Source organism: Eufriesea mexicana, unplaced genomic scaffold (assembly GCF_001483705.2).
Source record: "Eufriesea mexicana isolate 0111107269 unplaced genomic scaffold, ASM148370v2 scaffold2467, whole genome shotgun sequence".
Taxonomy (NCBI): Eukaryota; Metazoa; Arthropoda; class Insecta; order Hymenoptera; family Apidae; genus Eufriesea; species Eufriesea mexicana.
Window position 1 is genome coordinate 1945117 of NW_016910588.1, and position 14429 is coordinate 1959545.

Consider the following 14429-nt stretch of genomic DNA (forward strand, 5'->3'; position numbering starts at 1 on the left):
ATTTTATTAAAACATATTCTGCTTATTAATGCATTACACTTCTTATAAAGTTGATTTAAGAATATATGACTAATAACATTGGGGACTAATACTAAATATTATTTTGTTTATTCTCGATATTAATATTTCTGTTTATGTTGGATATATTTATCTGACATTTATCATAGAGTATGTAATTATTTATTATTCCTTTTTTAAGACATTTATTCTTCATTACCATTGTCTCATTTCAAATAAAGTCGAAATTAAATCTCTTATATAATTAAATAAAATAAGACAAATAAAGAAAGAAACATAGTATATAACTACCAAACTTCTTAAAATTACTGTTATTGTTGATGCCTCGTAACTTTTTATAAAATTCCATTAACAATTATTCTATTAATTATTCGTTAATTTAACGCACAAAATGGAAGAAAAAGATTACAGGAAAACGGAAGTTCAGGAACATAACGATTTTCTTATAAGAAAACTTAAAAAAATAATCTTAATTACTGCAATAAACACAATACTCATGTACTCATAGTATTCGATACATGAGTACTCAAAAACATGCACATCGACAGTACTTAATTAAACCTAAATGAACGAATCAATCAATAGTAAATAATAACACGTAAAATCTAAAGATACTATCTTCGATATTTTAACCAACTCAAATACATATAACAAAATAAAATAAAAATTTCTCGAAAATTAAATTTTCTGCATCGATTGATCCATCGATGATTCGAGCAATTGGAAGTCTGTATATCCAGCAATATTTTCCTGGGGAATCGCAAAGGAGCCAATCAATAGTAAATAATAACACATAAAATCCAAAGATACTATCTTCGATATTTTAACCAACTCAAATATATGTAACAAAATAAAATAAAAATTTCTCGAAAATTAAATTCTCTGCATCGATTGATCCATCGATGATTCGAGCAATTGGAAGTCTGTATATCCAGCAATTTTTCCCCTGGGGAACCGCAAAGGGAACGCAATATGGTGTACAGATATCTTTTTCCAACGTTTGATTGCTAAACATCCCCTACGAAATTACAAACCTCGCGGATATAGCGAGGTAACGAAGTCTAAATTGCGAACAAAGGGTGGAATTGTAGTTAGATGAAGAATACGCAGGAAATCTGAATCGACAGTAGTAAATAGCTGCTCCGGTGAAGTAGGATTATGGTTCTGTACACAGATACACACTTACTCTTTGTGGTACTCCCATTCTTGCGCGACCGTGCCTCGGGGAACCTTGAGTTTGCGCTTGTTTCTCTTTCCTGTGCGTCTTCAGACCACGCAGTAGTCGCGAAAACGTTGTTTTCTTCTTGCTTGTAGTTTGTCCTTGTTCTGTAAGCAGAAGAAAACAAGGGAACGTGAATATTAACGTAATGTACGGTGTTTCTACAAATTTCGGAATTTATTTACTTATTTTGATATTATCTGGAAGGTACTGACAAATTTTAAGAAATATAATAACGATTTGGAAATTTTTGTACATTTCTTATTTTTTAAAATACCTACGTATGGTATATTTTAAGTGTTCATATGTGATTATTTTCGCAGGTATCAGAAACGTGTTTTGGAATATCAAGAAAGAAGGAAACGTAAATATTAATGTAATCCACGGTGTTTTTAAAAATTTCAGAATTTATTTATTTATTCGATATTAATCAGAAGATACTTGTTATCCTCTTGTATTAGGATTTAACACGTTGAATGCCATGGGGGTCACCGGGGACTGGCATTCAACTTGGTGGTGACGCCAGGAGAGCCAACGGTGACCGCCGCGCCCAGATTGATAGAAATATATATAATTTAACCCATTCGCATCCAAGCGCGGAATATTCCGCGAGCCACGACTGTCGTCTATCACCGAGCGCGGAATATTCCGCGAGCCACGACTATCGCCTATCACCGAGCGCGGAATAATCCGCGAGCTGACTTTTTCCATTACCAGTTGCTGAATATTCATCATATGCCACAGATCACGTTTGATCTCTTTCGTGAGCATCTCATCTACATCGGTTTATTATATTCTTAACAAGTTTTACTTTTGTCGTGAAAATCCTTTTAACTGCCATTATGAGTAGGTGCTGATACGCGCGCGGTGATACGGGCTAGTCGTCAGTTGAACGTCGCTGATGCCTGAACACGGCACCTTAAGTAGAGCAATGATGCAAATGGGTTAAACAAATGTCAATATTTAGAAATTTTTATTATTACCATCGTTAATTGAATGGTGACCCCCGTCGCAATTAACATGTCAAATATGGTTATACACTGTGACTTATCTATTACACATAATATTTCAACATTATATGTATCGCGTAATAGAAAATTCATCGTGGTGCCACGTTAATAGAAAAACTGTGCATAGTAAAATTATTTAATCTTAATCGGCCACTATGTACAAAAATTATACAAATTTTTGGAATTTATACAAATTTTGCGCATATTAAAATCCGTTAAATATAACGTTAAAATAAAAATTTGTATAATTTTTATTATATTTGTAAAATTTGTATATATATATATTTCACAATATAATTTTATATCTATGGAGTTTAACACAACGGGTTAAGACAAATGTAAAGAAACAAAGTAATGAATTTCCATACATTCTTTACCTCTTGAGATAGTAATATTTACAGTAAGTCAGTTTTAAGTATCTCTCTATGATTATTTCTCAGTTTCAGAAAATCAGAAATATCAGAAAATGTTTGACACAATAATCAAGTGTGAAATATCTACTATATGACCTTGAGATGATCTTGAAGAGACGAATGAAGGCTACATTTAAATTTTCCTATGGAACCATGTATTTTTCATTGTTTATTGTAGTAACCAAGGATTGTGATTTCGAGTGAACATCTGAAATACCAAATATTTCGTGTTTCGTGAAATACTCGAGTATTAAAAAATTATTATTCGACTCTATCTCACGAGACACTCGAATCATGAGATAACCAGAACTTTTGATACCTTTCCAAAGTTAGCCTACAATGTACAGGTTGGTAGACAATTTTAAATCCTCCAAAGAAAATATCGTCTTCGCGTCAACTTATTTAAACATGAAACTCTTTCTTCGTTTTGGTTTTCGCAACGAGGATCTTAACTATCTTATGTATCTCGTATATCTCAGGATAGCCGGCTAATTTGTGTCACGGATAACTTAGGTGCTCGGGTACCTCATAAATAAGAGCTGTAGTTATAGCTGTAGTTATAGTCTTGAGATGCTTCCAAAATATTAAATTCACGTGTGAAGCTATTATCGAGTTGTTAATTTTTAAATATCGTCGCTCCTTTAAACTAGTTCTAGTGTTAAAATGATTAAAAAATAGAACGAAGCTCTAGTTCGTGTTGAGAAGCTTCCAAAATATTAACTACACTTGTATTCTACGAAAGCTATTATGTAATTATTAATTTTTAAATATCGTTCCTCCTTTAGGCGTTTATCAGGAAAATTTATGAGGAAAAAGTGGATAAAAATAAATCTTAGGTCTTCGAAAAAGTTATGTAATTTAATGGAATGCTGATGAGAAGAATTTATGTCCAGAACTATAACGAATAATATTTCGAAAACGAGAATAGTGACGTTAAACACTATAATAATTAATAATTAAACAAAAATAAAATTGAACGATAACGTTTACAATCACAAATATATCCATTTATCTAACAATAAGCTTCTTTGAATTTTATTTAATTTAATTATTCACGTATTAGTGGTTTATTAATATACGTATCTTCACACATCATGACTAAATTATATATTTGTAATGACTATGAGTTTTCAGAATTTTTATTAAACTAAAAAAATTTGTAATAAATTGTATTTCATTTCCGCGTTGTACATGAACAGAATTCTGGCTATAGAAGGTTAATTGATCCATCTAAATATTTCACAAATGAATTAAAAAAGAATGTTAAATTATATAAATTTTTCACACATCGAAATACTCACATATATTTTAATCTTTTGTTTTATATTCGCAAAATAAATCAAACTAAACACTTTTAAAATTAAATTAAATATTATTTATGTATGAGAAATTTAAATATTCAAGGAAAACAAGTGTATAAACTTAAGAAAAAATCAGAAACTCTTGAGAAAATTCCATCGGTAGGTTAGGAAAATATTATTCAATTTTTCATCGATCATATGAAGGAGCGAATAGGAAATTGAACTTGACACTCCCTAATAAAACGTGACAAAATTTCCAATACGCCGAAAAATTTCTTTTCTCGCCAACCGACATCGTATGACATCTTAGTTGTTCATAAAACAAAATGACACGAAAAAGAGATAAATAGTTTCGATGTATATATAAATATACTTAACGAATTTTCAAAATTCATTTTCTGAAAAAGTAAAGTTCAGAATTGTAAAATTTTATTTTACACTTTTGGTTAGTTTTATGAAGAATTCCTTCATCAATTGTGATGCAAACACTATGATAGCATAAAAAATCATATTATTTTATATGATTTTAGAAATGATCAATTTTACACAATTAGAATCGTAAGATTGAGAATTGTAATTAATTAAGGATTTCTGAGGCGAGGATTAGTATTTCTTAGGCTTAAAATTAGGATTGGTGAGATGTCAATACGAGTACGAATGATCATCCTAATAAGTAGTATTATTCTTCTTATATTTTATAAGTGCATTACTAATATAACAGATATTTGTAATTTCTTTTCTTTTCAAAGAAAACATTTTGATTTCGAAGGCCTTTTTAGTCTAACAATAAGAGCACGTTTGAATTTCCTAATTAATTAAAAAATTAAAAAATTAAAAAATTGAAAAATGAAACTAAAAAATAAAGAAACTGAAAAATTGATGTATCAAGGATGAGAGAAATTGAAAAATGAGAGTACTGAGAAATTAGAAAATTGAAAAATGGTAGCAAAATGTAGAAATTAAGGAATTTAAAAATATAGAAATACAAGAATAGAGTAGCAGAAAAATTGAAAAATTTCAAAATGTTCTACAAATGTGCATAATTAAGTAAACAGGTCGTAGGAAGGAACATTCTAGATCCAAATGTGTACTTTTCTCTAAAGATCTTGAGAAGAGTATCAAATAGGAACTGGACCAGAACTGATGTATACTTCAGGTAGTCTATACTTAATCCTGGATTCTTATATCCTTAGATTTCTGACCATTGGCTCGCCCAGACGTTCGAACATATAAACTTTGATACTTGTCCGATTTTACGACCTGACTATATCGCGGAGGTTACTGTAGTGCGAGAGAATTATGACATACCTCCCACAGCGGTTAAGAAACTAATTTCGGGATGAAGAAAGTATAGGAAGAACGGATACACTAGGAACCTTGAAACGAAAAGTAGAGTTGGTCGTCTATTATCGGTCTACCAGACTTGTTTATAGCTTTCAGCAGCCTTAGCACTTAATTCTAACTAAGGATTTCTTGCGTTAAGCATATCCAGGAGCCTCTTATAAATAGCTATATACACTATCCGTTAAGAAATTTCAATCACTTTTAATATTCATGTTTCACAAAGAAATATATAAATAAATATTGATGTAATTTATTGTTTCTTATATTTAACAATAAAATATGAGTAATTCACTGCACAAATCGATTAACTCCACTTTTTGAAAAATCTTAAATTTAAGTGTCAAAGCACTTGGTATAGTCATAACTTTTTATATTTATAATAACTTTCCCTGATAATTAAGATTAACACCGTTAAACGACAAAAATTTTTTGGCCACTGAATAATAAATAATTTATTTCAGAGGTCACTTTGATTAACTCCGTACTCTAATGTAAATCGTTGCAATAATGCAACTCAAATGCACTAGCTAGCCATGAATGATAACGGTGAATTTTTTAGTGCCGTCTTATCAGAATTTAAATAAAATTTAGTAAAATTTAAATTTATTACTTTTTCACTTGCGAAATCGATTAACTCTTCCAGTAACGTAAAAATGGTAACATTACTAACGATCACCTTTTGGCTATTTTTTTTTGTAAATTTTATATACCGTTAGATGAAAGTTACATTCGTATTTATGCATTCTACGATATTTATTTCGATTTAAATTATAAAGGGAATTTTAAAAAACAATATACATTATTTCATTGCATTTCTCCACTTTTTGTTTCATGGAGTTAATCAATTTGTGCAGTGAACGGTTCATATACAAATGTTCTTTCATCATATCAAAATCGAATCCCGAATTAATTTCAATATTAATTTAATTTAAATGTCAATAATAATTTCTTTCACTTCGACAGGATTCTGATTTTAATTTTTTGAGGAATCAAAAATTCTTTTCCAATCTTTGGGCTGGCGGGATCTGTGGAATATCGCAATAAGACTGTGTTCTCTTCTGCACTCCCTGTGCCCCCTAGTATTATATTTCATACGGAAAATACCTAGGTACTGTGACCAATGATGACTAGACTAATCGTCTAATCCAGGGGTTCTCAACCTACGAAACATTGAATATTCCTACGTAATATTTAGGGAGATTCAAATTACGCAAAATTTTAAAGTTATATACAATATAGCGTGCTAAAATGAATATAGGGTGTCTCAAAATTCACGCATGATTTGAATTTGGCGTCAGTTGTACGGTGAAGCGTTGCCAACGAAAAAGAACAGACAGCGAGACATTTGACAGTTCAGGATAATCAAGAATGGAGTGTTTGTGAGAGGAATCTTTATTTGGATGGCGTCACTCTGCATCGAGATTTATCCTTGCTTCGAGGAACCATCCAGTTTATCAATTTTCGAAGCAGGGTTGAGTGACACAATGAGTCGTCATAGGGTCTATAAAAGCCTAGCTGAAGGGTTGGACGAGACACTTCTTGACAGTCCACCGTCTGCAGCACGCATCATGGAAGACTATCAAGCCTCCGTATATTTTACACCACCAAAAAATATAAAATATAATTAGAATCAAAAGTTCCTTTATATTTATTAATCCGATCTTTACCACATTAGTCACGTAATATTACATAATAAATTTCGCAAATCGCGAATCTCTAACAGATTACACTTCCCAGCAGACCTTCAGACTACAGCAACCGCTGATTTTCCCTAACCGATGACGGATCATTTATTTCAACGTTAGGAAGACGAACGACGGGATCATGACGCGGATGAATAAAATCCACCATCTTGCAAAGGTATCGGTCTCCGGCGGTAGAAGGTATCGTAATCACCTTTGTAATTAGAGACCTGGAAGTCGCGGATTACTGCACATTTGACAAGCACGTGCGCTCTCAACGCCCCAGCTCCCTTAGCTATTGACGTATCATAAACCCGAGATCGTGTCACGGCAATTAACGGGTCCGTTAGCCGTGTAGGCACCTGGGGCCTGACCCCATGCGATCCTGCGGCGGATGTCACCTCCACGTTCCTCTCAGTGGGCGTTGGCTGCAGCGGCCAAAAACGACTGACCACCAAGGCTCCAAAGCAAATTACTCGCTGGTCCATGCCATTGGCTCTTTGATCTACTTCGATATTTAAGTCGAGGCATATACCGACGGACCACGAAATCTTTCGAATATCCCAACTGGCTACCTGGCAAAGACTCTAGAGGCAAGAAGGCGTTTTAATCTGGATTTTTTTACACATTTAATCAGATTATTAATCTGCTGATTTATTTGCTGGATTATTTTACAGGCCGATTAACTTCGCAGAACGAAAACCAGAATTTATTTCAAATGTAAAATGTTTCGGACGAACATGTGGCAATGGTTACATAGATTATGTACAGATTACATAGATGATTAAATTTACACCCATTCTTAGGTAATTCAAATTTTGTTGGTTACAAAATAATTATTGCAAATGGTGAAAATTATTTTTAGCCATAAATATATATTATAGATGACAAAAATTGCTCCTAGTTACTAATAACTATTGTTAAGAACGAGAATGTCATTATTGTTCATTATATCATCAGTAACAATTATAAATAAATAAGTATAAATAATTAGGTTCCTATATGAATAAAAGTTAACATTAACTTTGTTAAAAGAGATTGTATATTTTCAATGACTACAAAAATAAAAAGACTGGAACAAATGATTTTGACCTCTTTGGTAGATATAGTAGTAGTATTAATTAGTTGGGTATTTTGTATTAACGTGATCCGAATTTATGTGTCGAGTTCAGGCAAAATTTGTATAATCGGATAGTGTTGTTATTAACACTTTGTGATCCTATATTAACATTAAAATTAGATTCTATATTAACCCTTTGCACTCGACGACTTTTTGGCTAAAGAAGAATAGGATTTTAAAGATTTTCTATTACAAAGCTGACGATATTTTTCTGAGCAGCGAATAAGAAGTCGTATGATAATTAACACGTAGAATTATTTGATTTCGATACCTCGCACACCGTTACATTATCTGAAATGTGACATATTAATGAACATCGAGCTTCGAAATTTTATCAAATAACGACTGAAGGGCGCCTCTCGAACGCAAGGGGTTAATACAAGAAATTAATTTATATTAATTTCTAATAAAAAATCGTGCGAATATTTTCCTGTATTAATATATAAGTGAAATACAATAATAGGTGAAATCGAGACTAGATATCGATACTATTAAATTAATCAAAGTGTCCAGTTCGAGATATTTTATTTTTGCAATTACTGCAATCATTACAATACTTTCAACAAAATTATTGTTGAATTTCGTTCAGATAGAAACGTCCTGTAGAAAATATGTACATATTTATCTATTTTGATCATGTTATTGAAATTATTGCCATTCATATGTAAAATATTTAACTCCTTGCTATCGGTCAGTAGTTGTTAATGTATTGTGTGACATATTTTGATATCACCTTACTAATTTTTGGATTTTTCAACAGCGTTCAATGAATAAAAAGGTATATTCCGATTTTGAATCTAGGAATCAACTGATCGAAAAATAATGCAAAATGTAAATTTAGAATTCTTACAATTAGTGGATTGCTTAATTGATTTCAACATTGTCTTCCACTTAACCTTCGTTGTGGAATACTATTTTTGTAAAAGTTATAATGAAATCTCTGGTAATATTTAATGAGTGAAAATAAATACACACCTATATTGAGCCTAGAGATTTATTCGTTCAAAAATCATACATATTAAAAATTTGGTCTAGTTTATTTTTGTGGTAATGGTTACATAGATTTTTAAATATATATGTGATGATATAATAAAGGAGCGATGTCTGTAAGCAAAAATCATACATATTAAAAATTTGGTGTTCTTAACATGCTGTCTAGTTTATTTTTATGGTAATGGTTACATAGATTTTTAAATATATATGTGATGATATAATAAAGGAGCGATGTCTGTAAGAAAGGGATGAGTGGGACAAGTATGCATGGAATGCCAATATCTAATGAATTCAGGTTATTATGATAAATGAGTATGCTGTAATGATTGAGGTGTTGTGTGAATTGTGTATGTCATGTAATGTGTCGGAGAATTTTAATCACTAATTGCGACATCTCTGTTAATATGCTGTTACTACTGTAATCCATGTAATGTGATTACATTACTCTTTCAAACCCTAGCAACCTATAGCTATATCGGTTATTTTTAGACAGGTGTATTAATCGATCGTGAAACCATAATCCTTTTTGATTTCAATAACTTATTTATCTCCATACGAATTAAATACAAGATATCGATAACATATGGTTGTCCATTAGATTAACTTCAAATACCTTGTAATAGAAGACCACCATAAACACAGCATATGATATATAATAATTCAAACCTCTGAAGATATTAATTTCATTGTGAATATTAGTCAATCACTTTGGTCTGTGAATAGCTCGACAATATTATAAAAGTTTAAGCAAATTTTTGTTATAATAATTTATGAAAATTGTAACACTTTTATATGAAAAATGTATATTTTTGTGCACTAGTATGATAGCTTATAATATCTTTAATAATTTGAAATATTTGCTTTTTAAATTCTGTGTTTGATACATTAAAGTTCTAATAACTTCGCTTCAAAATTCTATAATTTATTCTGAAATGTTCCAATATCTTCACATAGAAATTCTCTAGTTTATGTATAAACGGTTTCATACATACTTCTACTCTTCAAAACCCTCCACTTTGTGCAGTTACGTTGTAATACCTTCAATTCAGAACCTTTTATTTCAAGTAGTAATCAACTAACCTCTTTATTTCGAAATTCTTCGGTACATGCATTAATATTCTTATACCTTCACATAGAAATTCTTCATTTTATGCTTTGATATCCTAGAAGCTGTAATATCTTCACCCCAGAACTTTCTAACACGTTCACTTCAATAATCTTCATTTTACTCGTGAATGTAATGTGTTCGTTTTATGAAACCTTTCATTTTATGCAGTAACATTCTAATTTTATCGTCGAAACCCTTTATTTTATGCTATAATCTTCTAGCTTTACTTTCACGTCAAGATTCTCTCGTTCATGCCATTAGTCTTTTAATACCACAATTTCAAAAATTTCTATTTGATATATTAACATTCTCATACCTTCACTTTAAAAACTTCTAGCTTATTTACTAGTTTCTCGATTAAGGTTCTATTTCAAAAGCTTCCACTTCATTTCTACAAAATCCTACATTTCATGCATTCTATAATAATATCTTCACTACAAAATATTCTATTTTATTTCTTATTCTTATTATGTCTTTACTTGGGAAGATTCTACTTTCCTCATTGATATTCCAGTACCTTCGTTTCAACATGCTCCATTGTACACATCAATATTGTACTACCATCACTATAAAATTTCCTATATTGTGCATTAATTTCCCAATATATTCATTGCAAAATTCTCTGTTCTATCCTCTATCTTCTTCTTCACCTAAAAATACTCTATTTTCTGCATTAACATTGTAATAACTTCCCATAAACATCCTCTATTTTATGCATTAGCTTGCTCACACATTTGCACAAAAACCCTAACCTAACCTAACCTTCCACTTCATTTATACAAGGTCCTACATTTCGTGCATTAGTGTTTTATAATAATATAACACTTCAACACATTCTATTTCATGCCTTATTTTTGTTACGTCTACACTTAGGAAGATTCCATTTTCCTCATTGACATTCCAGTACCTTCGTTTTAACATGATCCATTGTACACATTAATATTGTGCTACTATCGCTATAAAATTCCCTATTTTGTGCATTAATTTTTCAATATATTCATTGCAAAATTCTCTATTTTATTCTTTAGTCTTCACATGTCTTTACTTGGGAAGATTCTATTTTTCTCATTAACATCCCAATATCTTCGTTTCGACCTGCTACATTATATACATTAATATTGTACTACTATCGTTACAAAATTCCCTACTTTGTGCATTAATTTCCCAATATATTTATTGCAAAATTCTCTATTTTATGCTGTATTCTTCTTATCTCATCACATGGGAAGATTCTATTTTTCTCATTAACATCCCAGTACCTTCGTTTCAACATCCTTCACTATACACATCTATATTGCACTCTCATCACTACAAAATTTCCTATTTTGTGCATTAATTTTCCAATATATTCATTTCAAAATTCTCTATTTTATGCCTTAGCCTTCACATGTCTACACTTCTGAAGATTCTATTTTCCTCGTTGATATTCTAGTACCTTCGTTTCAACATGCCCCATTGTACACATCAATATTGTACTCCCATCGCTACATAATTTTCTATTTTGTGCATTAAATTTTCAATATATTCATTGTAAAATTCTTTATTTTATGCCTTATTCTTTTTATTTCTTCACTTGGGAGGATTCTATTTTTCTCATTAACATCCCAAAACCTTCGTTTCAACATCCTCTATTATACACATCAATATTGTACACCTATCACTACAAAATTTCCTATATTATGCGTTAACTTTCCAATGCATTCATTGCAAACTTCTCTATTACATCCCTTATCTACTTCTTCACCAAAAAATCCTCCATTTTCTGCATTATCATTCTAATACCTTCGCTTAAACATTCTCCATTTTGTGCAATAGACTACTCCTACATTCGTTCAAAAACCCTCCATTTTCTTCATTAACATTCGAATAGGTTCACTGGAAAAAATCCTCCATTTCGTGCATCAACGTTCCAATATTTTCACCTCGATTCCCTCCATTTCTCGCTTAATTCGTGTCTTTCGGAAACGACGTACCCTAATGCCCATTCGGTTCTTCGGCATTTTGCGAAGGTAATAATATCAATATAATACGAGATGGTAATTCCGAGTGGCTCGGTTTGTACAGCTTTTAACGCGACGGCACGTTCTGCTTGTATTTCTCAACGCGCAATTGAATCGCCGACTGCAATCAAGTGGAATTCCGCTACGCGCAAGAAAAAAGGAGAAAAAACAAAAAGGTCGACTTGCATACCATTACGGGTGGTGACTACGGTAACGCGATTTACCGAGTGCGATTCGCAGTTCCGTTATCGCGCTGCCGGTGACGTTGCAACAAACTATTGGTTTTTATTCTCCCTGCAATTGCTCTGGGGAAACAATGTTACGCCGCGACATAATATCCCGCAGACGCGTTTGTAATGGTATTAATTATCCGAATTAATTATTCAGCGGATTTATTAAATAATTTATCGAGCTCGCGAATTATTAAAACACGCGAGCATGGGAGAAAGGAGAATTATTTTATAATACATCTCACGAGTCACGATAATAAATGAGATGTGACTTTTAACATGAACTTTTTTCTTTTCCATTGTAACTTGTTCCGTGTTAACTCTGCCGAGGGTTTTTACACTCTTCGTAGTAGGTGTTTGCGATTTCTCTTTTAATTTATGGGTGCTTGTTATTATGCGACGTTCGAGATTGCAAAATGGTGCAATGTGAACATTTGTCGGAACAAAGGTGGAAAAATTTGTTGAAAGTGTTCTTATTAACCCTTTGCACTCGATCATTTTTTCGATAAAGAAGAATAGGAGTTCACAAATTTTCTGTTACAAAGCTGACGATATTTTTCTAAGCAGTGAATAAGAAGTCGTTTGATAATTAAATACTTTTGGCCTCACGACTAATATAGCGGGTGTTTCAAAATTCGGGTAAGAAGTAACTTTGATAGAAAATGTAAGTCTTTAATTAAAAATTATAAATATTGCACAACAGTGAAGGTGCATTACTTTTTCGTGTAGCATTCCATTTTTAATTACCCTGAACTGTCAGCTGTCACGTTGTATTATTTTCTCCTTCGACAACATTTTATCTTATAAATGGTGCAAAATTAAAATCTTGCGTGAATTTTGGGATACCCTGTATCTACAAATTTTGCTAATTAAAAGTACAGTTTACAATTTTTCAGTACATATCACGTGTTCAAAAATTAATCATTCATTTGAGTATGTGAAAAATCATGGTTCATTTAGGAAGATTTATTTATGTACATTAATATTCATAGAATTGATATGATAGTGATTTTCCAATACATATCAAACGTTCAAAAATTGATTATTCATTTCAGTATGTGAAAAATCATGGTTCATTTAGGAAGATTTATTGATGTATATTAATATTCATAGTGATAATATACGTAGAATTTGTTGCGGTCCTAGAACCGCAATGTCCAAGGTCAAGAGGAGGGCTGTTTTATGTTCTTATTGTCAGCGTCCCTTGACTTCTATATACTCATTGTCACCTAAGCCACCACTTGGGTAAACCGTAAGAGGCAACTGTATATCGTCAATAGGTCGTCCTTAATTGGCGACGGTTAACGACGAACCAAATTTCTTGAGGAACGTTGTGTTTATAGTGGACTGTATTTTATGTAGTTGTTCCGGATAACTCTTCTGAACTCTTCGAATGTTATTGACTAACTGACTGGTACTGACTCTCTCGGTGGTTATATAATCCTGGTCTCTCTGCTGATTGGTTGCTATGATGTTGGGGGTGTATGTTAACTTCAGCGTCCTTCGGTGGTGGTGGTTGTTTAAACAATCTAGATAATTGTGCTTGTCTTCTTGAAGGGTGATATATAGTTGTTTGTTGCGGATTACCTAAGTGGTGGCTTAGGTGCTAAAGAAATCAAAGGGCGCTGACAGTAAGGATATAAACAACCTTCTACTTGGGACATTGCGGTCCTAGGGCCTCATCAATGGTACTTGAGAACTTTCAGAGCCTTCATACGGTCTATTCTAAACAAAGGGCCGAACGCAATACCGGGACGACATTCGAAGGCTTAACAGGCAACAATATATCACTCTTAAGACGACAGGCATAAGGACCCAGATTGTTTAAACAACCACCACCACCGAAAGACGCTGGAGCTAGCACACACTCCCAATATTATTCGCAATCAATCAGTAGACAGACGAAGCTTATAAAACCACCGACAGAGCAATCACGACGAGAGTTCTCCTAAAATACAGTCCACTTACCATTTCGAAGCTAGACACAACCT

The 14429-nt window shown here is 32.2% G+C and overlaps 1 protein-coding gene across 1 annotated transcript in view; it reads right to left on the reverse strand.

Moving 5' to 3' along the window:
* Positions 1-1174: 1174 nt before the first annotated feature.
* Positions 1175-14429, reverse strand: part of LOC108550069 (uncharacterized) — a 109193-nt gene continuing 95938 nt past the window's right edge. Inside the window, exon 4 of the mRNA XM_017903669.1 lies at positions 1175-1344. Coding sequence (XP_017759158.1) covers positions 1175-1344 — 170 coding nt within the window. The remainder of the gene's footprint in view (positions 1345-14429) is intronic.